Raw genomic sequence first — 25,411 nt, forward strand, 5'->3', positions numbered from 1 at the left:
ATATATCGTATAGCTGACTTGAGTCAGGTAGTGAGACGCTATACATATTTTATTGAAGTGCAACCAATAGCTTGGATTGATCCATATGTTATGTGTCTACATTATAGTTATGAGGAAAGAGATGTGGAAAGAGACATGTTGGAATTTGATGACAACAAGGTTCAATATCCAACATCCATGTTGGTTAATTTTAGGCAAGTATAAGTTAATTCACTTTGGAAAACATGCCAATGATTTATATTTTAAGAAACAAAATACAGCATACCTAATTGTTGACTTCTTGAAACAATATTGAAGAACTCATGATATAGATGGTATACATCATTGGACACACTTAGGTAGTGAGTGAGTTGCTATACATGATGCTATATTGAAGTGCAACGAGTAGTTGGATATATCGATATGTTATGTTTGTACATTACAGTTAGGTACCAATAGTTTGGAAAGAGATTAATGTGTTATTATTATTATTAATGTTCTAATAATGGTAACCTTTTCAAAGAACTCTTTTTACATTTTAGATAATGTATGGAACTTTTTCCAGCACATATTTTGTTGTTCAACGAGCATCAATTAGATTACATTTTTTGAATATCTGTACACTTAATAGCCATCTGGTAATAAAGAAATGTTCATTTGGGAATTATCTAACAAAACAATTAATTTTCAAGAATCATATTTTAGCATTTTTTCATATTTAAATATTACACAGATTTTTTTTGGCATTGGGATAATCTCCACATTTTTATAATTTGCATTAAGATTAAAGAATAGACTCATAGAGTTATGCAGACATGGAACATAAAGGATTTGTCACTATTTCAACATTATTTCCCTTGGTCGCATGACAAAATTACTCAAAATTAAATAATTTCGTATGTCACTAGTTTTCTAAAAAGGAATACACTTCATATCTAGAGAGCTAACTAAAGTTGGATCACACTATAGCTTAAATAGGCTTTTGGGTGGTCATTGGAAGGTTAAATGGTTCTTGGATTTGGGTGGGGGAATTAAAAAAGCATATATTTTGTTTCCCCATCAAAGTTTAGGGAAACTGCTTAAATTTACAAGTTGATGTATATATTATGTTTGCATTTACACACTTTGCAACTTCACATAATCGATGTTATCCTTGTTCCTAAACACCATATGGTCATTTTAAACAAAGAATATTGCCAGTTTTAGGATGACCAGTTCTAGTTGAACTAGAAAAGATATGACAAATATTGATGCTGCACATGGCAACAAAGCAATCTGATTGACAATATGTTATCTAATCAATTCTATTTGCATATTGTAATGAAACAATGACAAATAAAGATTTGTGTACCTTACATCTATAATCACTTGATAGTAAGAGTTGGCTTTCAGGACATTGATTAAGAATAGTCAAGAGAGTTGGAAGTTCACATCAACAATAATTGAACCTTTAGTATTAAATAAAATAATGACATAATTGTTAGAGTTCAAAAATAATGTTACAATCTATCATGACATGAACTCACTAAAATTTCTATCTATGCAAAAATTTGAACATGATATTTCGTTACATCTTAACAAATTTGAACATGATATTTCATGAGATCTTACCAAAATTTTGTTATTATCAAGAGATCCATGAAGAAAAGTTTGGATGCGAAGTGACTTCAAAGGATCTTCTCCAGTCCATATATCAAAGACTGCCATGATGCCAGATGGAGTAAGACTTTTTAAGTAGTGTAAACCATATTAGGGGAAAATCACTGAAAAATGTCCTAATTATACCATAGGGGGTACTCTGGTAATTTCTAAATGTTTAGGGACATTACGTAAATACCCAACAAGTTAGGGGTACTTGGCATTTTCTTTATTTTAAATACCAAACTCCAAAGAGAAGGAAGAGAATATTATATCATACCTCAAGCTTTACAACTCGTCGTATGGCAATCAAAAGTCCAGGAATCCATGCTTGCATATCAGTCATGTCATGTTGAAAGGAAAGGATCTGGCATTATTCCATATTTTCATAAAAAATACCACACAATGAAAATGTAGTCTCTTAACTATTGGGTTGGAAGCATTTTCTGTTAGATACCTCCCCTGGTCCAGAAAAATGAATTCCAGTCCTAGAGATAATCCCTGGCAATGATAAACTGTGAACCCGCACACCGTCTCCAACAACCACCCCTCTTGCCTGGCATATAATACAAAAGTGTTTTTAATGCAATTATGTAGACAAAATAGCACGAGTATCAATCGTTGTAAATTATTCTATACATCACATATATAATCCCACAAGTATATGTTGCATACATTCCACAAGTACATTCCCTTTGACTAAAAATATTATTGATTGAAGGATACCATCAAAAAAATAGATTGACAAATCGACATTAATACCATCTGGAAGGAATCCCATAATACATATCGACAACAAATCAAGGAGATTAATACAGGAAGTCTTATGTTTCAGGACATTAACACAAGAAGTTTTCTCAACAGTGTATTTGTTTCAATGAGAATCGCATTCATGTAGGATAATAAACAAGGAGACATACAAAGGATATAATGGATATTGGATGCATCCATTTTGTCCCATAGATCAAATTCGGCATCCAGAGGATATTTATAAGAACATTCCTTCTTTCCAGACTCGTTATTCCAATCGGTGACTTGTATCCAACGGATTTGGAACCTCCAAAACAAAGATATTCAAGATTGACACTTATGTAAACAAAACTGCTCGCAAAACATGGAGATAATTGTTGTTTCTATGCTGCAATGCAAGAATGATTCTGACCACATCACATTAATTCGACTCCTGTTCTAATATAGCTTGGATTGTCCACACTTGGACATGACCTTGACAGGAAGATGGCCCATTATAAGGACCTATTTTTACACTTGTTATGAGAAGAATTTATCATCAGGCCCTCTCATATGGATACATATCTCTCTCATGTGACACATAGTGCGATAGGGCAGCTTAGAACCCTTCCAAACCAGTTAGAGATTGAGACAGGCAGATATGCATTCAAATCTACAATGGGGCAGAGAGAAGCAAAGTGTCGGTGCCCCATAACATGATTCCAGCTGAGAGGTGCACCTCATCATAGTGATGGATGCACTCTTGATCAGTGACTTGATGCATAATATTTGGTAGTTGCCACAGTAAAGGTATTCAAATTTGGTAACACTTGGCCAAACAGAGAGATAATCATTGCTTGGTTGTTGCGATGCAAAGATGGTTCACTTAACATGGCATACATACCTATGCACTTTCCCCATTCCAATATAGCTTTGATTTTCCATGGATACATGTCTCCCTCATGCACTCTGTATGTGATAGGGCAGCTCAAGCCCTCTTCACAGTAGTTAAGAGTTGAGATATGGAGGTATGCATGGCAAGCTATGGAGGAACAGATCTACAATTCTGCCCTCAGGATGTGGAGCCAAAGGAACACTATGTTTGACATTGTAATGTTTTTTTCAGAAATAAGGGGGACAGATTACTGCCTCTATGAGAAAGGCTTTGGTCCACTTCTCAAGGCAATGAAGTACGAAGATGAAATTTGTTGAAGGTGACCAAGACCTCAGGATGTGGAGCCAAAGGAGCACTATGTTTGACGTTGCAATGTTTTTTTCAGGAATAAGGGGGACAGGTCACTGCCTCTATGAGGAAGGCTTTGGTCCACTTCGCAAGGTAATGAAATACGAAGATAAAATTTATTGAAGGAGACCAAGATCACAAAATCTCACCAGCAAAAGACCAACACATGCTTCTTTTCGACTAAAACTAAGAAAGGGTTAAAAAAAGATGTGGCAATAGAAACTTGTTGTGCACGTAGGCCACATACATGTGGATCATGACCCCTCATCCCATGTTACTGACAAACAAAGACGATTATAGCCTGACACTCAAGGTGCTTTCCTTGCTTGGGAAACCTTGACAATTTTACTAATCTAGTTATAATTATTTTGGTTTGTTCTTCTCCAAGATAAGAAATGTCTTTGAAGTTTGGTTTCACAGGCCATTTGACCTCTTAAATGACATTAATATATCTATTTATTACACACATATAGCACAGAAACAAAAAATATTAGTGATAGTTTTTTCCTCCTTTAGCAGACTAGTAATAAATAAACAATGCAAATCAATAAGAAGTAAAGAGAAGCTTACTGGACAATCTGTGGATGAAGCATCCATTCTGTTGTATTGTTGGCCTAAACCAGATATACTTTCAGCAAGCACCATTGCATTAGGTGAAGGATATTTCTGAAGTTGGAGAAGATCAAAAGCGATCAACATTGTAGCTTCCAATTTTGGAGAACCCCCATTCCTTCTGAAGAAAATTGATCCCCTTTTCATATTCATGATAATCTTACATTGTATTTTTGTTGAGTTTCAACAATTTCAACATTTTTATAGTGAAACGCAGCAGCTGTTGCAGCTTGTTGTAAAAGCACAGCTCCAATAGAAAGCGTTGGAGCAATTAAGCAGCCCTATTGTTTCAGAAAGAGCACTTGAAAGCAATATAATAGAAATGGCTTCGGATTAAGCTTTGAACTTGGAGTTCTGGCATAATTAATTTTAGCGTATATATAGACACACACAGAGGGAAATTTACCAAAATACATTTACACATACAAGAAATTTGAATGCTTGGTTATTTTCAAGATGACGTAAACACTCTCGGACAACTTAATCACATGAAAATAAAGGTTAAACACATAGACAAGGAAATTTCAAAACCAATGTATAGGCCATAATTAGAGCGTTATTAATCATAATCAAAGATATTTTATTAGCTTAATCTACTTAATAATAACAAGTAATTGAGAATTTAATCAGAGCTGCTGCAAATTTGACCAATTCAGATATATCCAGTTTCTAAATTTGGAATTTGGAATTAACAAAGCTCATTTCTTAATTAGTGCTAAAATTATAATTATTTTCTTCATGTCAAAGTTTAATATAACAATTCTGACCAAAAGTATTAGGTAATTTTGCAAATAAGCAATCATACTATTTTAATTTCTCAATTTATATGAGCATATTTCGTCATTTCCCCGTATTTAATTATATCCATACATATACACATATATAGACTTGGTTCTATTGGTATTACTCTATTACTACTTAAGAAATATATTTCAACCAACTTATATTACTCATACTACATATAATTTACAGCAGAATGCATAATGCAAGGATCTCACTAGCTCACCATGCTTGCCTTTGTGCAGAATGTGGATAACGCAGCTACTTTCTCCGTATCAAGACCCTCTCCTCCGGCAACTATACTTCTAAATCCAAATGCTGTCGCCTTCAATAAGAAGGAAAGCTTTGTTAGTATTCACAATTTCACCATCAAAGCAATTACAAAGTCCATGCTTTGGTATAACATTTTTAAGGTTATATTTTTTCCATTGGCAACATATATTAATTATAAAACTTGGAGGTCACCTGTCTGACATCTTCATAGCTACTAGAAGCATTCGTGAAGTCCACCATCACTCCTGAGGATGATCCCTATGATAATTGATGCATAAAACCATATCATGAAATACTAGATTCAATACCCCTGAAAGTATGAAGAACAGTATTGTTGAAAGATCTGTAAACAGGAAAAAAATTATAAATTGCATATAAATTTGCACCTGCGATAAGGAGCCTAGTACCATGACAAGATCATTTGAAATGGGAAGTTCCAAGGGTTCTTCTAGGTCAGCTATCTGAAGGAAATTTCAAAAATAAACTGAAAAAGAAAAAAACACGTAACAACGAGCAATGATGATAATTTATGCCAAATGATCAAAATGTCACTCTAGTTTAATTAATTCCCGAATGTTAAAAAGCAATTCCTTGCCGTAATGTCCATCAGGCAAAACAACTTCTGAAAATTTGAAACCAAAGGTTTGCAGACTTACAATAACTATTTTCTTATTAGAACATAAACCCTAAGGGCCCAAACCAAAGTAGAGTGGCATTTTGATCATTTCTTCTATAATATATTCACACCTCTCCAGCATCCATTCCCACACAGACAGAATCGATGGCACCTCCAAGTTCCATACCTCTAGCTTTAGTGATGGCAGCAATTGCAGCCTTTCCTATAGGACTACAAGCTCCATTCACAATGACCTATTCATATAACAAATTTAGAAGCCAAAAGTGACTCCAAGAATCAAATGTTCAAGTACAATATAATAGACATTGATGTTTCATTGCAATATAACACAGCTCAAGCCTGCAAAATTCTCCAAGAAACAAATGAGTTCAAGCACAAAACTATAAGCCCTGATATTTCACTATGGTATACAACAGCTAAAGCCAGCAAAATCTCCAAGAAACTAACAAATTTTGGATAGCATAATCCTTGATTTTTCAACGAAAACCAACAAAATCTCTGAGTAGCAAATTAATTCAATGACAAATTCTGTATATGATGAAGTGTAGATACCACATGCCTTCAGAAATAAATGAATTCAACAGCGAAGTTTGAAAATATCATAAGTCTTACATTTTCATGTTTTTAAAATCTCCAGCAAATAAATAAAAGCAATGAACTCACATAAGTGAAATATTTCTCCTCCTTAACAGATTCATTCATATTGAAAGTATCCATAATATCAAGCCAACAAATATTTGTAAACTAAAGTTTGATGACTATTTACAAATGAAATAAAACTGTACTATTTGCACAAGTACACAAATTATTTTAATTAAAAGCCAGTACAGATATTATTTGAGCGTGTTTTAGAAAAAAGAAGAAGAAGGATCCATTAGCATAGAAGTGAGGGCTAAATTAGAATGCATCTCTTTTTCTTATGTTAATGAAATCGAAATATACATTTTTTCCACTATTGTGAAGAGTGATGATTACTTTAGATTGTCTACGCAAAGATTAATGATCAGTTTACATTTTCTTTGCGGAAAGAGTAATGGTTAATTTACATTATAAAAGTAATTGGTGATGATTAGTTTATGTTGCAGTAAATGGCTGTGAGAATGACAATTCTTTACACTGCGTCAAATATATTTTCGTGTTTTCTTAGAAACAAACATCGTAATATCCATACATTTGGTGGAGAAAAGAAGACACATGTATGTTTGTTTCAGATCCGAAATTATCAAGGAAAGAAGGTTTTACTTTTCATGAAATTTTAGCGTAGACGGAGAGCAGAGTAATGCTTGATACCTTGATAGAGGGGGGCCTTTGAGAAGAAGAAGAGCATGAAATAATGTGATGGTGAAGGGGTCTGGAGATGGTGATGATAGGGGAGAGCCGGGACGGCCTGCACATCATGAAGCTTGCCATAGCTATTTGGACAAATAGAGGTGGAGAACACACACACATGTATGTATGTATGTGTTTGTATGTATGTATGTATGTATGTATGTATGTATATGTATACAGTATTATGTATACATATACATAATACAGTATTATGTATCTATATGTATACAATATTATGTATTATGTATAGCTCGTGACTAACTACTACCAAAAATTTAAGAGGGCAGGTCGCACCGTTGATGGCGCGTGCGATCTCCACCGTCCAATGTGGATAAAAAGTTTGACAATGACTGTGTCACGGGGGGCCCGACTCTGTCACTAGGAGCCCCGTTGTCTGACGGCCTCTGTCACTAGGAGCCCGACTCTGTCACAAGGAGCCCCGCTGCCTGATAGCCTCTGTAACTAGGAGCCCGACTCTGTCAAAAGCAGCCCCGCTGCCTGACAACCTCTGTCACCAGGAGCCCGACCCTGTCAAAAGGATCCCCCCACTGTCTGCCAAACTCTGTCACCACAAGCCCGACTTAGAAACAAACATCAAAAACTCCAAAAAGTTGGAAGTGTACAACAAATATTTGCCATGAAAATGATACATAAAATTACTCAAAAAAACCTAAACTTCCAATTGCTCTCAAAACCTAAAATTTAAAACTCAAAAATCACACAAATTTATATCTCCAAGATTCAAATAACAAATCAACGTAAAGATTCAAATAAAAAATCTTACATAAAATATTAGAATGTCAAATATTGATAATGGGAATAATCCACGCCTTGGAACCCTAAAATGAAATATGAATACACACATTACATATAACAATTATGGCTCATGTCCGGATGATGGCAAAATGCAACCACAATTATTTTACAACATGTAACAATCAAGTCTCTTGAAGTCAAAGTCAAGCCATCGCAACGCAAACACCGAACCTTCTCATGGTCACATATTGGCAATCACCTCCTAGCCCGACTTGCACCTCTTTGTAGTTTTTTGGTGTGGGATTTGGAAGTGTTTGGGGAGCTACCAATAAGTTCTTGCAAGATGTCTATTGTTGCACTTCTTTCAGCACCAATTTGTTGGTTACGACTTATTGATCTGCAATCTTCTTCATTGGTTGATCTTGGTGCACCAACACGATACACCTTCTCAGTCATATCTTCTAATGTTTGTATACATTCCAAAATAATTGCACGGTCAAAGGTTCCTAACCTTTGCTTGAGACATTGAAGTGCTTCCTCTGCCATTTGTATTTTGGACTTCAATGATTCAATCTCTGATGTTGTGGGGTTTGTCTCCCTGACTCGTTCTACCTCTATCTCTACTTCTATTTCTGTATTATGGTCCATTCGTATTTGGGTCGCGTGATCTATAAAAGGCAATGAGCCACATAAATGTGGCATATGCCTCTAATTAATCATGATTCGAATATCGAGTAAATGCTTACATTTAATCGCAAGGTCTTGGCAATCACAATATGAGCATTGGAGTGAGACATTATACCATAGAGTGGGAGTCATCATGCTCAAGATTCTAAACCAATATCGGGCCTCGTCCACAATATGCACCATGGAAGTATCATTGACATACCTTTCCAATATTCTCTCCGCCTCTTTAAGTCGGGACCTTTGATCCCTACAATTTGCACAAGGTGCAAATCGACCACTCTCACATATTTCTTGTTGTTGCTGGTACCACTCTACGACCGTTCCTCCGATGCAAGTGCCAGTTTCATTGTCCCCGATTAAGACATGCACAAGGTCGGTAATTGATCGGTTTATTCTTCCTCTCAAGGCAGTATATTTGATAAACTGCCAATGTCTTTCCTCAATATTGGTGGTGTCAACATGTCCATAGTTGAACATTCTACCAAACTTGGGCCAAAGTTTCCTCCACGCCATCCTCCTTCTATATATTGCCAAACACCAAGCTCATCTACATATTCTACCTTTAACTCCTCACACATCGCATTGAATGCAGATTCAATAATGCATTGCATCAGTTGACACATTTGTTGATAAAGATGGCTTCTCTCAGTTGCACTTGCTTTTGGCAACAAGTTGTCCACCCATGATTTTTTCACGTCAAACTGACACAACAAAAGTCGACAATGTGTTTGCAACCGTTGACCATTTACAACAATCCAAGATTGACGGTCTGTTGCAACCACATTAGTTATGGCATTATATGATGTCCAACATTTATCAGTCACTATCGCATTTGGCCTCACCGTGGGAATCCTTGCGAATATAACTCTCAAGCAAGTTTCTAATGCAACTTGCGCATGGGTTGATCCCTTATCAGAACTACAAAGCATGTACCATAACGGGATCCCAATTCCCATGGCATTGGGGGCAACAACTGCATATAATGGCAGCCCGAATTGGTTAGTTTTAAATGTCGAGTCAATTGCCCAAGAGTTGTTTAGGATCAACCACTCACACATTTCCAACATCCATTGATCTTGAAGTATGAAGATAAATGGTTGTCTTGCGGGAGATCCTGGTTCATTAGGCAGGTAGGATTGAACATGAGCCACTTTCCCAAGATCTTGGAGTGCATAGGCATCTTGCATCATCAAAGACCAATAAACCTTAGTCATGGCACATCGGGGTGTGCACCTGTGTTGTCGAGTGGAATTAGATGCAAGTCGAGATGTCCCAACACGATGACAACTATACCTATTCACACGCATACCCTTCTTGACTCCTTTCCTTAAGCATGTATGATACTTGGTTTGCAAATTCGTGAGTGCAACATCTAACTGGTGGGTTTCTACCTTGATCACTTCTATGGGTAGGGTCTTGTTATATTTTCCCATGCTCGATCCCAAACCTTCGTTCGGGCCAACCTTCGACACCGTTTGGCAACCACAACTTCTAATGAGTGCTTTTACATACTCCGTTGTGATGCCATAATCACGTACATGAGTCGCGTAATCCTGCTTTAACTCTTTAAGAGTCTTTGAAAGTGTATGATGCGATGCGTCACTATGTGACGCTAATACTACCTCCCTCCATTTCTCGACATATATTACTTGAAGATTAAATGATGCCTTAAGGTAGATTGCACTCTCATTCCCAAGTATGAGACGACTCTTCATGTGCCTCCATGCATGGAGATTGAGAGGTGCACCCCTTGCGACATCACGTAATGCTTCTAATGTTACCTTAATTTGTCTCGATAAATCTGACAGTCATATGCAAACAATTTTTTATTGATATAGCTAAATAATTGGGAGGAAACAAGTCCATATATAAGTTAAGTTTTTATTCTTATTGATTTTCCCTAAACAACTTTCGGGAATCTGAGTAACACATTTCCGATCGACCTCCTCTTCTACGGAGCCGCTCCATAGTCCATGGGAAGCACATGCACTCTCTCCGATTTGCCGAACCAAAGGCAGCAGACAAAGAAAGCTAAAGCCGATCCAACAAGAGGAAGATAAAGATTTGGAAATTTACGCACATACCCCTCTCTCCCTCACATGGAAATTGTGTGTGTGTCCATTTTCAATTGGCATCCATAACCTGCTCACATAATCGTGCGAACACCTGATAACACATTATCGTCTTCCCTTCACGTGGCCTTTCTTCCCTAATTACTCTTTCTGTAACCAAATCTTTGACGACCAAATGTTTTGGTCTAATTAAGCATACTTCACCAATTGCTCGTTTGCGATGATGTTACACCCGTGCGTTAATCGTTTTGCTCCATGATAGTGTTGTATAACTTGGCCATGACAGATCTAATTAAATTTGATAATTGATACCAATTCTTTTATTTTCCCCTCTATGGATTTCTTAAATCCAATTCATGAGCCAATCTTCAAGAAAACCTTGCTTGATAGTTTGAAAATCAATGATAATTGTGCCTATCCATTGGAGAGTTTGTGATCTTGTCCATTTCAAGAGCTCACTTGTAAGTTGTCATCAAAGTTGCATTTGGCATTTTGCCATCAGATTAACATCTATTAACATCTTCAAATGCATTGTACGGCATTTCCACTCTCAATGTTATAGGCATTACCGCAATCTATAGTTATGTCCACGTAGTGTTTGCCTATGACACAATAATTGGATTCCCTACCCTTCTTTTTGTGGTGCTTGACTCCACGATGCTTGATGTCATTGGCACCATTGTGGTGTGCAATATCATTAAAGAAGATAAACGTCTGAGTTGCAAATGGAGAGTTGCTTACGTTTAACTTTAGTTATGATTGTTGAGAGCAACCATGGTTCATGAATAGTTAACTTCGAGAAGCCTTTCATTAGAGTTGCCTTTGTCACAAAGTGATCCATCATCGACATTCACGTTATAATATACCACTATACATTTTTTCTTGACCCAAGTCATGATAAGTAATCTACAACCACATCTAATGTCCCTAGCCGATGAAATATCAATTGCTCAAAACATCCATTGCCACCAATACAAGTGCATAGAGTGATTCATTGTGAAAGACAAATTTATGAATAACCAATTATTGATAGATCTTCTTCTTCTTCTTTTCCTAAAAAGATACGCCTTAATATTATTAAATCATAAGAAATAGTTATGATTGTTGAGAGCAACCATGGTTCATGAATAGTTAACTTCGAGAAGCCTTTCATTAGAGTTGCCTTTGTCACAAAGTGATCCATCATCGACATTCACGTTATAATATACCACTATACATTTTTTCTTGACCCAAGTCATGATAAGTAATCTACAACCACATCTAATGTCCCTAGCCGATGAAATATCAATTGCTCAAAACATCCATTGCCACCAATACAAGTGCATAGAGTGATTCATTGTGAAAGACAAATTTATGAATAACCAATTATTGATAGATCTTCTTCTTCTTCTTTTCCTAAAAAGATACGCCTTAATATTATTAAATCATAAGAAATACAAAAGTTGTGTTGGATAAACAAATATACCAACCGATTCCCTTGTACCCTCATCATAGCCGATTTGTTGAGCATAGCCAGCAATAAGGGGTGATGAAGCAATAAGGAGAGATGCCCTCGGTTTGCATCTTTTTGCAGCTTTTAAAGCTTCATAAAGGTTTTTTGCTTTACCATCAAGTAGTTGCACTCAACATGCGTTAATTTAGGGCTTGCCATAAGATATAAGTTGATGTTAGTTGGGATCATAAAGTTGCATTCACCCAGTTGATCACATTGACGAAGACATGGAAATCTCATGTTAACTCAATATTCCTTGATTACTATGGGGTGATGTTTGTTAAGTCTCAAAGTGGCCATGAGGAATGAATATTGATTGGACAAAGTTGAACATGGGAGTGACGCAAGAGAAGATGAGGTGTTCACTTATTATGTAAAAGCAATGTGAATACATTTTCGTATAGATGTTATAAAATGGTCAACAATGAACACAACTAAAGAAAGGATCAAAGGGACCTATGCAAATATTTGAAATGATGTTTTTCTATTTGCGAAGAACCTCACATGCTAAACAATTGCTCATTAAACAACATTATCATAAATGGCAGCACCAAAATAAAATGATTGAATCATTTTGGTCATCTTCCCAACTAGCAAACCTATTATCTCCATAAACCAAAAAGGCCAAGATCTAATGGCTTGGTTTATGCAAGAGGCAACATTGTGTGAGTGACGTAATCATGAACACATAGTGTTCCATTCTGTGAATAAAAAGGTTGACATAAACCTATTGTTTGTTTTACCTTTCAATATCAAGATCCAAGCAGTCACTCATGCCCAATGTATCGCACAAAATCTAGAGAAACGGCCACGGATCCCTGACAACAAGACAAAAGTGAAAACAAAGAAAGCATTGAGCTAATAATACTAGTTAAATACGAGCCATGATATCAAAGGGACATGAATTGAGTAGTGAGGCAATTAAGGAGCAAGGAATGAAGTGCAATCATGTCTAATAGCCTACCCTAACCTTGAGGAATAGATCAACAACATCCAAGGGTATGCTTTGTCCAAGAGTACATAAGTGCCCCCTAGGAATTTGAGCAACCTTGAATTTGATGATTTTCTCAAAAGTGAAAATTTCGGGAATTAAAACTAGGTCACTACAAATCTTAGACTTTTGTGTAGATGCAAAACACCCAAGTAACAAGATACCCCATTGCAACTGAGGCAAAGTGGCGAAGGATTAGGGGCATTTGGGGAAATAAAGAAAAATACGTGGAGTCTTTGTGATGGGGGGGGGGGGGGGGGGGGGGGGGACAATAATGAATAAGAAGCTAATTGACGTTTTCCTTATTTTTTTCATACCCTTGTATCCGGAAGAGAGCATATATATTATATACATGTGTATATATATATATATATATATTTCCACATCTACCCTTTACCAACAGCAGGAACATGGAGCAGAAACAGAAAGGAAGCAGATGACATAGATGATAATGATGATGATGAAGAAGAAGAAGAAGAAGAAGAAGACCAGGTAATGCTTCTTTTCTTTTCTTTTCTCCCTCCTTTCTTTTTTTTTGGGGGGGGGTTGTTCCTGTGAAGAATGCATGCTCTGAAAGAGGCCCTACTTTCTTTAGAAGAAGGTATTCTCTCTCAGTCGTGGATAGATAAATTCGCATCCATTCTGAACAAGATCAGGAAGGAGAGAAATCGATCACATGCCTCGTATTTACATGATTTTCTTTGCGAGCAGAAGGTAGGAGATTCTTTAGTTTCTATGCTTGTATCAGTGGGAAGCATAAAGAATGCTCAACAAAGTTTTTGATGGTTTGAAAAACCCAACAAAAAATTCCACTTATTGTCTTATCAATGCGTATATCAAATGTGGTAAGCCACATTATGCTCTTGCTCTATATCAAAATAAGCTGAAACATATTGTAGGCCAAGAAGAGGCAAAATATGTCCAAAAGGAGGCAAACTATGGCCAGAATGAATCTAAATATTGTCCCATATATCCCAATCCACGCACATTTGTGGCACTGTTTAAAGCGTGTGGAAAGGTGAAAGACCTAGAAATTGGTGTCAAGCTGTACGCTGAGGCTGCGAGAATGGGATGGATTGAAACCGATTGTTTTATTGGATGTAGCTTGGTGGATATGTTTGCTAAATGTGGTAAAGTTGTAAACGCACAAGAAGTGTTTGATAAGCTTTTGGTACGGGATGTTGTCTTATGGACGACATTGATTGGAGGATATGTTGAACATCAATATGGTGAAGAAGCACTTCATTGTTTCGAACAAATGCAACATGAGAAGGTCTCCCCAAATGCTTTCACACTTGTTTGGTGCTTGAAAGCTTGTGGTAATATCAGAGATATAGATAAAGGATATAGGATGCATGTTGAAATTGAAATGAAAGGATTGCTTGAAATTGACCCCTTTATAGGAAGCAGCCTTATCGATATGTATGCTAAATGTGGGTCACTTGCTATACCAAAACTAGTATTTAAAAAGCTTCATTTTCGGGATGTTGTCTCGTGGACTGCTCTTATGTCGGCATATGTTGAGCATGGTTTCGGAGAGGAAGCATTGAAATGTTTTGATCATATGCAAGCTGATGGTATCTCACCAAATGTTGTGACTTACACTTGCAGCTTGAAAGCTTGTGGGGATATAGGAGCCACATATAAGGGTCAAGAAATACATTTTGAACTCAAGAGACAAGGCTTAGATAATGATATTGCTATCGGTAGTGCCTTAGTTGGGATGTATACTAAATGTGGTCAGCTTGTAAAGGCACGAGAAATCTTTGATAGGTTTCCAATTCGGAATACGATCACATGGAATGCATTAATTTCGGGATATGTCACACATGAGCATGGTGAAGAGGCACTCAAATGCTTTGAGAAAATGAGAGCAGAGGGTATTGCACCAAATCCTTCCACTTTTGTATTTAGCTTGAAAGCTGCTGGAAGCATAAAAGATACCCAAAAAATTCAAGAGATCCATGCTGATATAGAAAGAAAAGGGTTTCTAGAAAGCGACCTTGTGGTTGGAAATACTTTGGTTGATGTATATGCCAAATGTGGTCTTTTTCAAACAGCAGAGAAAGTGTTTGATGATCTTCCAGAGCAAGATGTATATTCATGGACATCATTAATTGCAGGATTTGTGGATTTTGGATATAATCAAAAAGCTCTTGACTGCTTTGAGAAAATGCAGCTGAAAGGCATACAACCAAATGCTGTCACATATGTCTTCTGCTTGAAAGCATGCGATACTATGCAAGATAAACAGAAAATTAGGGGGTTAGATTATGAGATTGAAAAGCAAGGATTGCTTGAGAAAGATCTTGTGATTGGGAATACTTTGGTTGATTTGTATGCCAAGGGTGGATTGCTTTTGATGGCACAGAATGTTTTTGATAAACTTCCTGTTCGAGATATGATCACGTGGAGCTCATTAATTGCAGGATATGCTGAACATGGGCTTAGAGATGAAGCTCTCAAATGTTTTGAACATATGCGACTTGAGGGCATCCCTCCAAGTGCTGTTTCCTATATTTCGGCTTTGAAATCTTGTAGTATTATGGGAACTTTGTACAAGGGCAGAGAAATACACGTAGAGATTGAACAACAAGGCTTGCTTCAAAGTGATATTGTGGTTGGGAACACTCTAATTGATATGTATGCTAAATTTGGCTGCCTTCCAGAAGCACAAGGAGTGTTTAACAAACTTTCCTATCATAATGTTGCATCTTGGACTGCTCTTATGGGAGCATATGGTGGACAGGGTAACGAGGAAAAAACGCTCACATTCTTTGACGAGATGCAACATAATGGTGTGTTACCAGATACCTTAGTGTTTGTATGTAGCTTGAAGTATTGTGCGAGTTTGGGAGCCCTAGGTAAGGGTGAGGAAATCTATGCTGATATCGAAAGGCGGAGATTCTTAGAAAGAGGCCTTGTGGGCAATGCTGTTGTTAGCATGTATGCAAAAATGGGTTTGCTTACTAAAGCAGCCCAGGTGCTTGGGTATCTTCCAAAGAAAGATGTAGTTGCATGGACCTCATTAATGACTGGCTATGTGCAGAATGGAGAATGTGATTATGTCTTCTCCATTTTTGATAGAATGGTAGAAGATGGTATAATACCTGATGAAGTTACATTTACTGTTGTATTACATGCCTGCCAATATAAAGGCCAGTTGGAGAAGAGTCACACTTATTTTGATATTATGTCTAGAGAATATGGTATCCTTCCATTGCGTGAGCACAGTGCAAGCCTTGTGAATATCCTTGGATGTCTGGGCCAATTGTATAAAGCTGTAGAAATAACTAACAAGATGCTACTGCCAAACGATATAAATGTATGGCACACACTATTAGATTCTTGTAGACGTTGGGGGAACTTGGAACTTGGTAAAATGGCCTTCAAACATGTAATGTCCTTGGATAGAAATGATGCAATAGCATATAACTTGATGTCTCATTTATATGCGAGTATAGACATAACTGATTGTAAGACATAGAGTTAAACATGCTTCGTGCTCTCATGCTACACTCTTGCAATACTATAAAGGATTTATAATATGCTCTAGGGATTTTATGATAAGCTGCAGGGATTTTTACAGCAAATATACTCTCAAATAAAACATACTCTTGCTTATACTTATGAACATCTTGCTTTTTGGGCTCACAACAAAATTTTTAATGCAAGAGGACTAAGTAATAAGTTGACAATCATCTTGTGAAGAAGGTATATAGCAAACGTGTGTATTATCTTTTGATTTTGATGTTTTATAAGGTTCAGAAGCAAAAGGAATTTTGGTTTATTAACAATTTCACTTCGTGGAATAGGTTTGTTGTGAATATCATCCAATATGAGATGATGATTAGGTTTATGAGAGATACATTCACTAAGAAACTACAGCTGAACATTCACTAGCATGTGAGTGAAGTCTACACAACAAAGAATGATAATCACATACACAATGTGCAAGGACCTGTCTCTCTCTAAATAGATTTTGTCTCACTGTACAGAGTAGACAAATAGCTGAACATAGCTGAACGAGCTCAATAAATGTTTTTACCAAAGGTGTCATCAAGAGGTAGGCTTAACTTGTTTCTCAGAGTATGTTGAGCAACTGATTAAAAGATAGAGATTGAACCATTTATTGTAGTGAGGTAATTCTTTAAAGAAAAAAAATCTGTTGAACAATTTATTGCTTCTTAAACAACCCCATAAGCAGAGTAGTTGAAGCTATTTTTTAATGTATTTGCATATGTTGTGTATAATTTAGCAAGATTATTGATGTATAGATGTGCTAAAAAGTATTACGAAAGACACTTTTTCAATCACCTTAGATATTACAATTTACAATCATTTGAATCTCTTAGCTTTAGTTTTTCATTTTTTGATTGAAATCCTTCTATATCTATGTTTCCATAATATTGTAAATCCATAATATTGTAATAAGTATCTCTGAATGCCCAGAATTCAATTAAATAACAGTTTAGTTAACTTTATTACAATTTACAATCATTTGAATCTCTTCTCTTTAGTTTTTCATTTTTTGATTGAAATCCTTCTATATCTATGTTTCCATAATATTGTAAATGCATAACATTGTAATAAGTATCTCTGAATGCCCAGAATTCAATTAAATAACAGTATAGTTAACTTTATTTTTTCAAAGGTCGAAAAGTTTTATATTGGATAATAAAAGATCAAGCCCTTTCACCAAAGCCTCATATATAAGTTTGGCGATTATTACACAAATCTTAGTAAGATAATAAATTTTTTTTAAATGTGGTGTTAAAGTTAAACATCTGCCTTTTTCACCAAATGAAACAATTAAGAGATTACTCACGATGACCAAGACCTTTTTAATTTTATTTTGATTCATTTGGATATTTTATTGAACAATGAAGATCGATGAATCACCAACAACTTGCTTTCTTCTTCTGTGTAAACAAAATCATCATTATTTAAAACTTCAGACTTAAATACAACAAATAATGGAAAAATTCTCAAATTTAAACAAAGAGATCAAGTACACTTGACAAATAAATAAATCTCAAATTTGAATGAGATATTTTGGTCTTAAGCACAAATGGCAAAGAAAACAACAGTTTTGCAACTTAATTACTCACCTGCCATCTCTTATCTTTGAATTCTTCGAGACAATCATACAAATCAGTTTGCTTTGCGAGCACCGTTCGTAATGTCTATTCCAAAAACAAATAAACACAACAAAAAATACATGTCAAATAAAGAAGAGAACTATAGGTGATATTGGAACCTTCCATTTTGCTTTTGTTTTTAATGGAGGAATTGATGTCTAGACCTATGAGTTATCAAGCAAAATAATCCAAATCACTGGGTCCTGGCAACCCCAGAAACCCTAAAAAACTCACCAAAATATTCAATATCATTTTGGATATATTTTACCAGATCAACCCTTTTTGTCAAAGAATACCCAGAATACACATCCACAGAAGTAAATTTGTCAACAAGACCGAGGGGTATTCTGGTAATTGTTTTAAAAAATGTGTTATCTGGTAAGTTTCAAAACTGAGGGGTGATGTGGTAAATATTCAAAAAGTTATGGGTTTGTGATGTTATTCTTCCTTTCATATTTCAATAGAAAAGCTTACCTTTCGTGTCTCAGCCAATTGTTCTTCGAGCGATCTAATCCTATGCAACGATTCATCGATAATGGCTTGTTTTGACGCACCATAGGGCTCACGCATTTTGTTGAAAAGATCGATCTGTTCCTCTAAGAATTCCAATCGTTTACTGAAATTCAAGGACTCTGATGCATAGAGTCCATACTGAGACTCTGGTATCTTCTTCTTATCATAAACTGGTTTGAGGTCAGAGCCGCATCCCACTAAAGTTTTAATAGCTTTAAGGTTAAAAACAATTTCTGATTCATTTAAACATGTTTCTAATATAATTTAGGTGGTTTATTCTCTTTGAAGTTATAGCTAGATATAACTTTGGATTTGCATGCCTATTTATTTAAAGAATTGCTATTAAAAAATCAAAATAAATTGCAAGTGAAATTGTCTTTTTGTTAAATTAGGAGTACCAAAAAAGAGAATCTTTCTCTATTTAAATCCATTTTTTCTCTTTTTATATATTTAATGGCATGGAGCCATGTGTGATCTATAATTGAAAACACTTAGCAAGTTTCTTTTCATAATGGTACCAAATGTTAAGGGTGGAACATGGCTCTTACATTCTCTTCTCTTGTTCCCTACAATTCCACGGAAGACGTAGTCCACAACCGGCCCAATGCCAATGAAAAACGCCGTGATGATCGCTACCACCCAGCAGAGAAACTCCGTAATGTTCAGCATTATATCATTCATGTAGATTTCTGCAATAACAATAACATATATAATGCAAAAGGAGAGAGAACAGCAAACATATTTGTGCGATTTTGACATTCCGTATACTGCTTTTGAAAAACTAGTTTTAAAAACATTGGTGTATAATTTAAAGATAACCGAATTATTAGCATTGCCTTTTCAATGCACAATTCTATCATTTCAACCATTGGGTCATAGAAATAATCTCAATACTGATTTTGTTGAGATGTTTTTAGGTGCAGATTTGTCTGTATGACCACAGAATAAAATTATAATGGGATTTTATAATGCACGCAACATCAAACCCATTACTTGAGAGTTGCACCCACAACCTTAATGTTGTAAAACGCAAGTTTCTCAATTACACCATATTTTATACTTTTATATTCAGTTGAAATATGATAAACCTGTGAATCTATAAAAAAAATTATCAGGACATCTGAAGTCTCATATTATATGCTGTATAGAGGAAAGGCTTTCACGTTCTTTCTGCTTTACAATGTATTATCTTGTTTATTCTTGATTTATTACTCTTCTAAAGATTTAATTTAATAGTTCCAACTCTAGTCACTGTGAATTGCATGTTTTCTTGAAAGAGAAACGAAACTGAATATGATTATGCTCATCTATGGGCCCACAAGAGTACATAAGACCCTCATGACACACTGTCAACAAAATATTGGATGGATCATCCTTAGATAGGATTGCATTACCCTCCTTCAACTCTTCTCCTTTCATCAGTTTGGTTTACAGCACTTTATCGTGATTAGAGAGAAACTGGTCTCCTTCAGCCATATCACTTCTACATTTATTTATTTTATTGCAGTATATCCCTGAACTTAGATCAAGTATGCATATCTTCAGATTAGAATGCATTAATTGTTTATTCGACATCTTGGGTTTTAAAAGTTTATCTGTATACTCTCATGCATCAACTATCTCTAGGGTTCAGGAAGATCAAATAAACTAGCAATCAAGTCTGTGAGATAGTTATATCTCAGATGGTAAGGTTGTTCGGTGGACACCAAGGTCATATGTTCAACCCCTATATGTTGTAAATGGCATATCTAGTAAAGTAGTGCAAGGGTTAATAAAAACTTAGCTTACTACTAGAATATAGCCCTAATACAAGGAGATATATGTAGAGGGAGGGAGGGAGGGAGGAGACCTTGTATGGAGTTAGATTCCCTGATGACTTCTTTCCTTCCCCATTCCATATCTACTGGTTTATCAACCAAAGGAACAGATTCCATCCCTGATAAATTATCCAGCATCATCCTGTTGACACTCTCTCTCCCCTGAGACTGAGACATTCAAAGAATACAATATTGAAGCTGAACTTTTTGCAAACTTCATTTATAAAGCTTCTCCAACATATTCGAGCTCAAAAAACCTCAAAACAAGAAACTAGTTTTTTCAGCAAAATGGCCTAAATACCTCTTCACGAACAGGTGATAAATTTGCATTATTTTCGCTGGTACTTCCCTCAGGTCGTAATATACCATCATCCAACTCTGATTCAGACTCGGTTGTAGATAAGCTATACTCTTTAGACTGAAGTAAATAGAGGTTTTGCAATTCAAATAGCCTTATACAGCTGCAAAAGAATGCATCGACGCGAAAGAAGGAAAAAATGGTAAAAAATTATACAGTAACAATGGACCTTAGAACATTGTTTTTCACAAGCATGGTGAGCATTGGTAGCCGAGACTGTTACAATCTGCCTAGCATTCTTTACTTCACCATCTAATACCACCTGCAGTCAACACATGACAGTGTAGATCTATATGGCTAATAAAAATAGATACATATCTTGAAATAGAACTTGAAAATGCCTTTCGAGTATTTTAGTTTGGAAACATAAGATGTGTTCCAATTTCCAAACAACCAAAGTCAGTTTATGCATATGGCCATTCCCATAACTACACTATTGGGATTACTATGCACCCAACCATATATATAGATATATCCCGTGAACTGTGGCCCATGGGAGAGGTGTTGACGCGCAACATACTACTCCCAGGTATGTCATCTAGCTCAAACCATTCATATGGAGGTGATATCAATATTAATAATCACGTGATGATAAAAATAAAAATAATGGATTGAAACAGCAGTAGCCAAAACCCTTTATACCATATTCATTCAGGATTGGATCATCCACATTTCAAAAGGCCATCTCCAGACAACTAAAGTGTGTTTACGCATGAATAATATTCAGCCATGTATGAGACCAATAATTTCTAAAGATTTTCGATAATTGGCGTACACAATTGTCACAGGAAATACAATCATTCACCTTACTTCTTTCAATAAATAAATAAAATGACTTATCTTACCTGCATAATAGCAGGATCTTGCCAAGGTCCTTTATCAGAATGCAAGCATCCACCCTCATGGGCACATGTACATTTGCCTCCAAGGAATTCTGGCAACTGACTGTAACCATACTGATTTCCGTTAAAAACTTGGTTATGGAGACTTTGTGACTCACACATTTAACTATACTAGTTTACCTTGCATCAATTACTTCTAGAAGCTTGCTTTGGAACTTATTTCCCAGAACCTATATGTAAGGAAAACCATAATTCCAACTCCGTTGAAGATAAGGTAAATCAACTAGATATAAAAAAGCATTACAATTACACACACAAAAAAGTAATAAAAAAAACAATTAAACGAAAAAAATAGATATTACGCTTATTTTTGCTGTTGTTTTTGCATCAAGAAACCCTCTGATTGAATTCCAAAGAAGCCTAAATCCAGGTCCAGCATTGATTATGAACATCCTATGCAGAGTCTGTGCAAAATAGGAACATCAGATTCCACATTATGAGCTTAGTGATGAAATTAACCTGCCCCCTTGATTCAAAATACAGCTACATGCCTCTGGATAATTTTCATTATCAATTTTGTGGATCTCATGGAGGAGTTCTCTTGCAGTTTTGCTGAAATTTTTAATTCCCTGTGAAGAAAATCAAATATTAAACAATCATATCATAAAAAAGCAGAGAACTATTTCTATTCTACTAAAGCGATGAACTAATATTATCTCTTTATGTCAAGAAATGAAAAGGAGCACAATGGAACTTACCAAACCAGAAACGTCAAGAATTGTTGTAGTAGAACCAATGTGCTTTTTGGCTGCAACCGAGCAAGCTGGAAATTTCTTGTTCACAGACCTCTCAAATTCTTGGATATGATACTTTAAGTATCTCTCTAATGTCGTTACATTCATCAATTTGTTAGCGTCCACCTTTCCCAGTCTCTCTATATAAACTGGTCTCCCTTCCTTGTCCACTCCATGAGAACCATGGGGGTAATACTTCTTCACTTCATCGAGCTCCGAATATATAAAATCCTGTTTTGGGCAGTTAGTAGTTGCATGCAATTTCTCATGGCACAAGAACAAAGGATACAAAGGGCAATACAAGATGAATATTCAAAATCACATGCTAATGCAACATGAATGTCCCATTTGATGGCTAAACAAGCACTGTACCTTTTCAATTGTGTCAACACCAAACTCTTTCCTCCATTGCAACATAGAAGCCCACATCTCCTTACTTTTTTCGGTATCAAATTTACGAGCCTTCAAGAACCTGTGAAGTGATGTATTATAAACATGTTCAATGGATTCACTTCCTAGAGTTCAAAATCTTTCAGATTATTTCCATAACCTTATCTCAATGTTACAAAGAGAGCTTCAAACAATGTCCTGACAAATCGGCCATACAAAGAAACTTCATAAGTTTTCCTGATCAAGTCACCTCAGAAGAACATGGTAATCATCGTGCTTTGCTGGAAGAATATCCTCTGCGGCGAGCACCTGACGAAAATCATCAACAGCTTTTTGTTCTTGTGCATCTCTAATGTCTTTGATTTGCAGCAATGAGTCACTGCCATAATGCTTTCTTCGACGGCGTTTCAAAGAATCCCTTAGTCTCCGTGAATTAATCCTCGCCATTGCTTTGAGTGCTCCCATCTTGGTCTTACTTTTCCTTTCATCATCAGTGGTGTGTTGTTCCTCATCACTTTTCTCTTCCTTGTCATCATGTGCCATAGACACCTACATATGGCATAGGTTATTTACCATAAATACTCAATAACACTCCTTAAGAGATACAAACAAAAAACAAGTGAAAACAGAACAAAAACTATTCATGCTCCTAAAAACAGACAGACTTACAAAGCACTGATATTTAGATTGAAAAAAATCGAATCAATCCATCAACAAAAAGACCTATTTACACCCATTGTGCAAATATAATGCTCCTTAATGTGCAAAGGTAAAAGAATCGCCTTTAGATTGACAAAAGCTGAATTGATCCATTAACAAAGAGATCTATTTACCACAAGTAAGCAAATATAATGCTCCTTAATTTGCAAAGATTATACAGCAAAAAACATTCATGTGACAATTGCACGATAAGACCTAGTGGAAACTCTCATCCTTCAATTGACCAAAAGACAAGATCAATTCATCAAAAGAGAGATCCACCTTTATATGTGCTGCTTATAGCAATCAGACAATACAATGCATTGCACTTTCGGTAAATACAAAGAATAACCGTGAAGGAGAAAACGAAAGATCACTGTGCCTATATAAAATTCCATACACAAAGCACTTATCCTCAGGGTGACAGAAAAGTTGGTGCACAATTAGGGCAACATAATACTATTGATACTGGAGAAATGCGAAGGAAAGAATGAGAAACCATTGGGTGCCTGAAAATAAATGCCCAAATAACTATATAAAAAGTTCAAAGCACAACTTTTATCAATCCATCAATTGAGATAAGCCACCTTCATTTAGGCCTATGGCTATACATCATAATTAGGCAATAAAAAACAACAATCCCAAGAGATACAGAAGAAAGAAAAAACAAAAACACATTTATGTGGCTACAATTAAATGCCAAAAAAGTCATACCGAAATTCCTGATACTTAGATTGACAAAAATCAGCAAGCAAATCATCTTCATAAATGTTACTTACCACAGTTTGCAGTAGCAAGACATTAATACTTTAACATAAACAAAAGAAAAACAATGAAAAAACATTCATGTCCCTAAAATGAAACATTCAAAAACCATAGATATCAATCATCCTTAAATTGATCATTCACAATGAGATTGATTTTCATATGTGTTATTAACCATGATTAGGCAATATGAATACATTGATACTGAATACACGAATAGAAAAAAACGATTCAAAATACATTCATGAGCCTAAACGGGGATTCAACAAACATATCGAAATCACTCATCCTTAAATTGAACATCGATATAGAGGCTCGTCGAACTGAAAAACAGAACCCTAAATTCTATCTCACCTGAAGTTTGTACGATTTGATTCGCGAGCAAGAAATATATATATTCTATCTCTGCGAATACTATGTCAATACATGTATTCTTTTCTTTCAATCACTCGATTAGATCTTTCTTCTCTTGTCTAATTTGTGCGCAAAAGACCTAAGTATAGCCAAAACAGAGATGGAATGGAGAAGAAGAAGACTCACGCGCTTTAAACAAGTTTTTCCAGCAGATGCTTCGGCGCGGATCAAGCCAAGAGAATGGCCACCGTTATCTATTCTTCTTCTTCTTCTTCTTCTTCTTCTTCTTCTTTATCTATTCTTCTTCTTCCTCCTCCTCCTCTTTTTTATTTTGTTTCTTGTTTCAACCTGACAGGTGTTACTGCTGTGTTTCCGAATGTTAGGGTTAGGGTTAGGGTTAGAAAAATGAATGGGTTCAATTCTTCTTCTCGTCTGTCTTCTGTGTGTGTTCGCGCTATTTTTATTCATTGTAGAAACGTTATATTCATCTTCTGCATATTCGGTCTCCAATATCCAATTC

The 25,411-nt window shown here is 35.8% G+C and overlaps 3 protein-coding genes across 4 annotated transcripts; 1 reads left to right on the top strand and 2 right to left on the bottom strand.

The window, feature by feature from the left end:
- Window positions 1-857: 857 nt before the first annotated feature.
- Window positions 858-7,339, bottom strand: CRR1 (Dihydrodipicolinate reductase, bacterial/plant). Its single transcript, XM_087336289.1, has 10 exons — window positions 7,182-7,339; window positions 6,002-6,124; window positions 5,641-5,715; window positions 5,447-5,512; window positions 5,208-5,306; window positions 4,366-4,482; window positions 4,160-4,255; window positions 2,075-2,173; window positions 1,898-1,984; window positions 858-1,679 (listed from the first exon to the last, which is right to left on the bottom strand). Exons 1-10 carry the CDS (start codon window positions 7,299-7,301, stop codon window positions 1,647-1,649), a joined length of 915 nt encoding a protein of 304 aa, XP_087192415.1. The 5' UTR covers window positions 7,302-7,339; the 3' UTR covers window positions 858-1,646.
- A 6,393-nt stretch (window positions 7,340-13,732) lies between these two features.
- Window positions 13,733-16,805, top strand: LOC147850284 (pentatricopeptide repeat-containing protein At3g09040, mitochondrial-like). Its single transcript, XM_087336541.1, has one exon. It carries the CDS (start codon window positions 13,982-13,984, stop codon window positions 16,703-16,705), a length of 2,724 nt encoding a protein of 907 aa, XP_087192667.1. The 5' UTR covers window positions 13,733-13,981; the 3' UTR covers window positions 16,706-16,805.
- A 1,034-nt stretch (window positions 16,806-17,839) lies between these two features.
- On the bottom strand, window positions 17,840-25,346 carry LOC147850285 (phosphatidylinositol/phosphatidylcholine transfer protein SFH6-like). Of its 2 annotated transcripts, XM_087336226.1 has the most exons (15): window positions 25,078-25,346; window positions 23,324-23,622; window positions 23,056-23,155; window positions 22,648-22,914; window positions 22,441-22,518; window positions 22,252-22,353; window positions 22,070-22,119; window positions 21,893-21,992; window positions 21,217-21,309; window positions 20,991-21,107; window positions 20,722-20,857; window positions 19,421-19,561; window positions 18,834-19,069; window positions 18,330-18,404; window positions 17,840-18,140 (listed from the first exon to the last, which is right to left on the bottom strand). In XM_087336226.1, exons 2-15 carry the CDS (start codon window positions 23,614-23,616, stop codon window positions 18,117-18,119), a joined length of 1,812 nt encoding a protein of 603 aa, XP_087192352.1. In that variant the 5' UTR covers window positions 23,617-23,622; window positions 25,078-25,346; the 3' UTR covers window positions 17,840-18,116. The 2 variants fall into 2 exon arrangements, with proteins under 2 accessions (XP_087192352.1, XP_087192353.1); XM_087336227.1 differs by lacking the exons at window positions 17,840-18,140; window positions 18,330-18,404 and having other exon boundaries at window positions 18,976-19,105.
- Between the last annotated feature and the right edge of the window lie 65 nt (window positions 25,347-25,411).

This window comes from Azolla caroliniana, unplaced genomic scaffold (assembly GCF_043228905.1).
Source record: "Azolla caroliniana isolate FFs.n. ecotype wild unplaced genomic scaffold, voAzoCaro1.0.p SCAF_21, whole genome shotgun sequence".
Classification (NCBI taxonomy): Eukaryota; Viridiplantae; Streptophyta; class Polypodiopsida; order Salviniales; family Salviniaceae; genus Azolla; species Azolla caroliniana.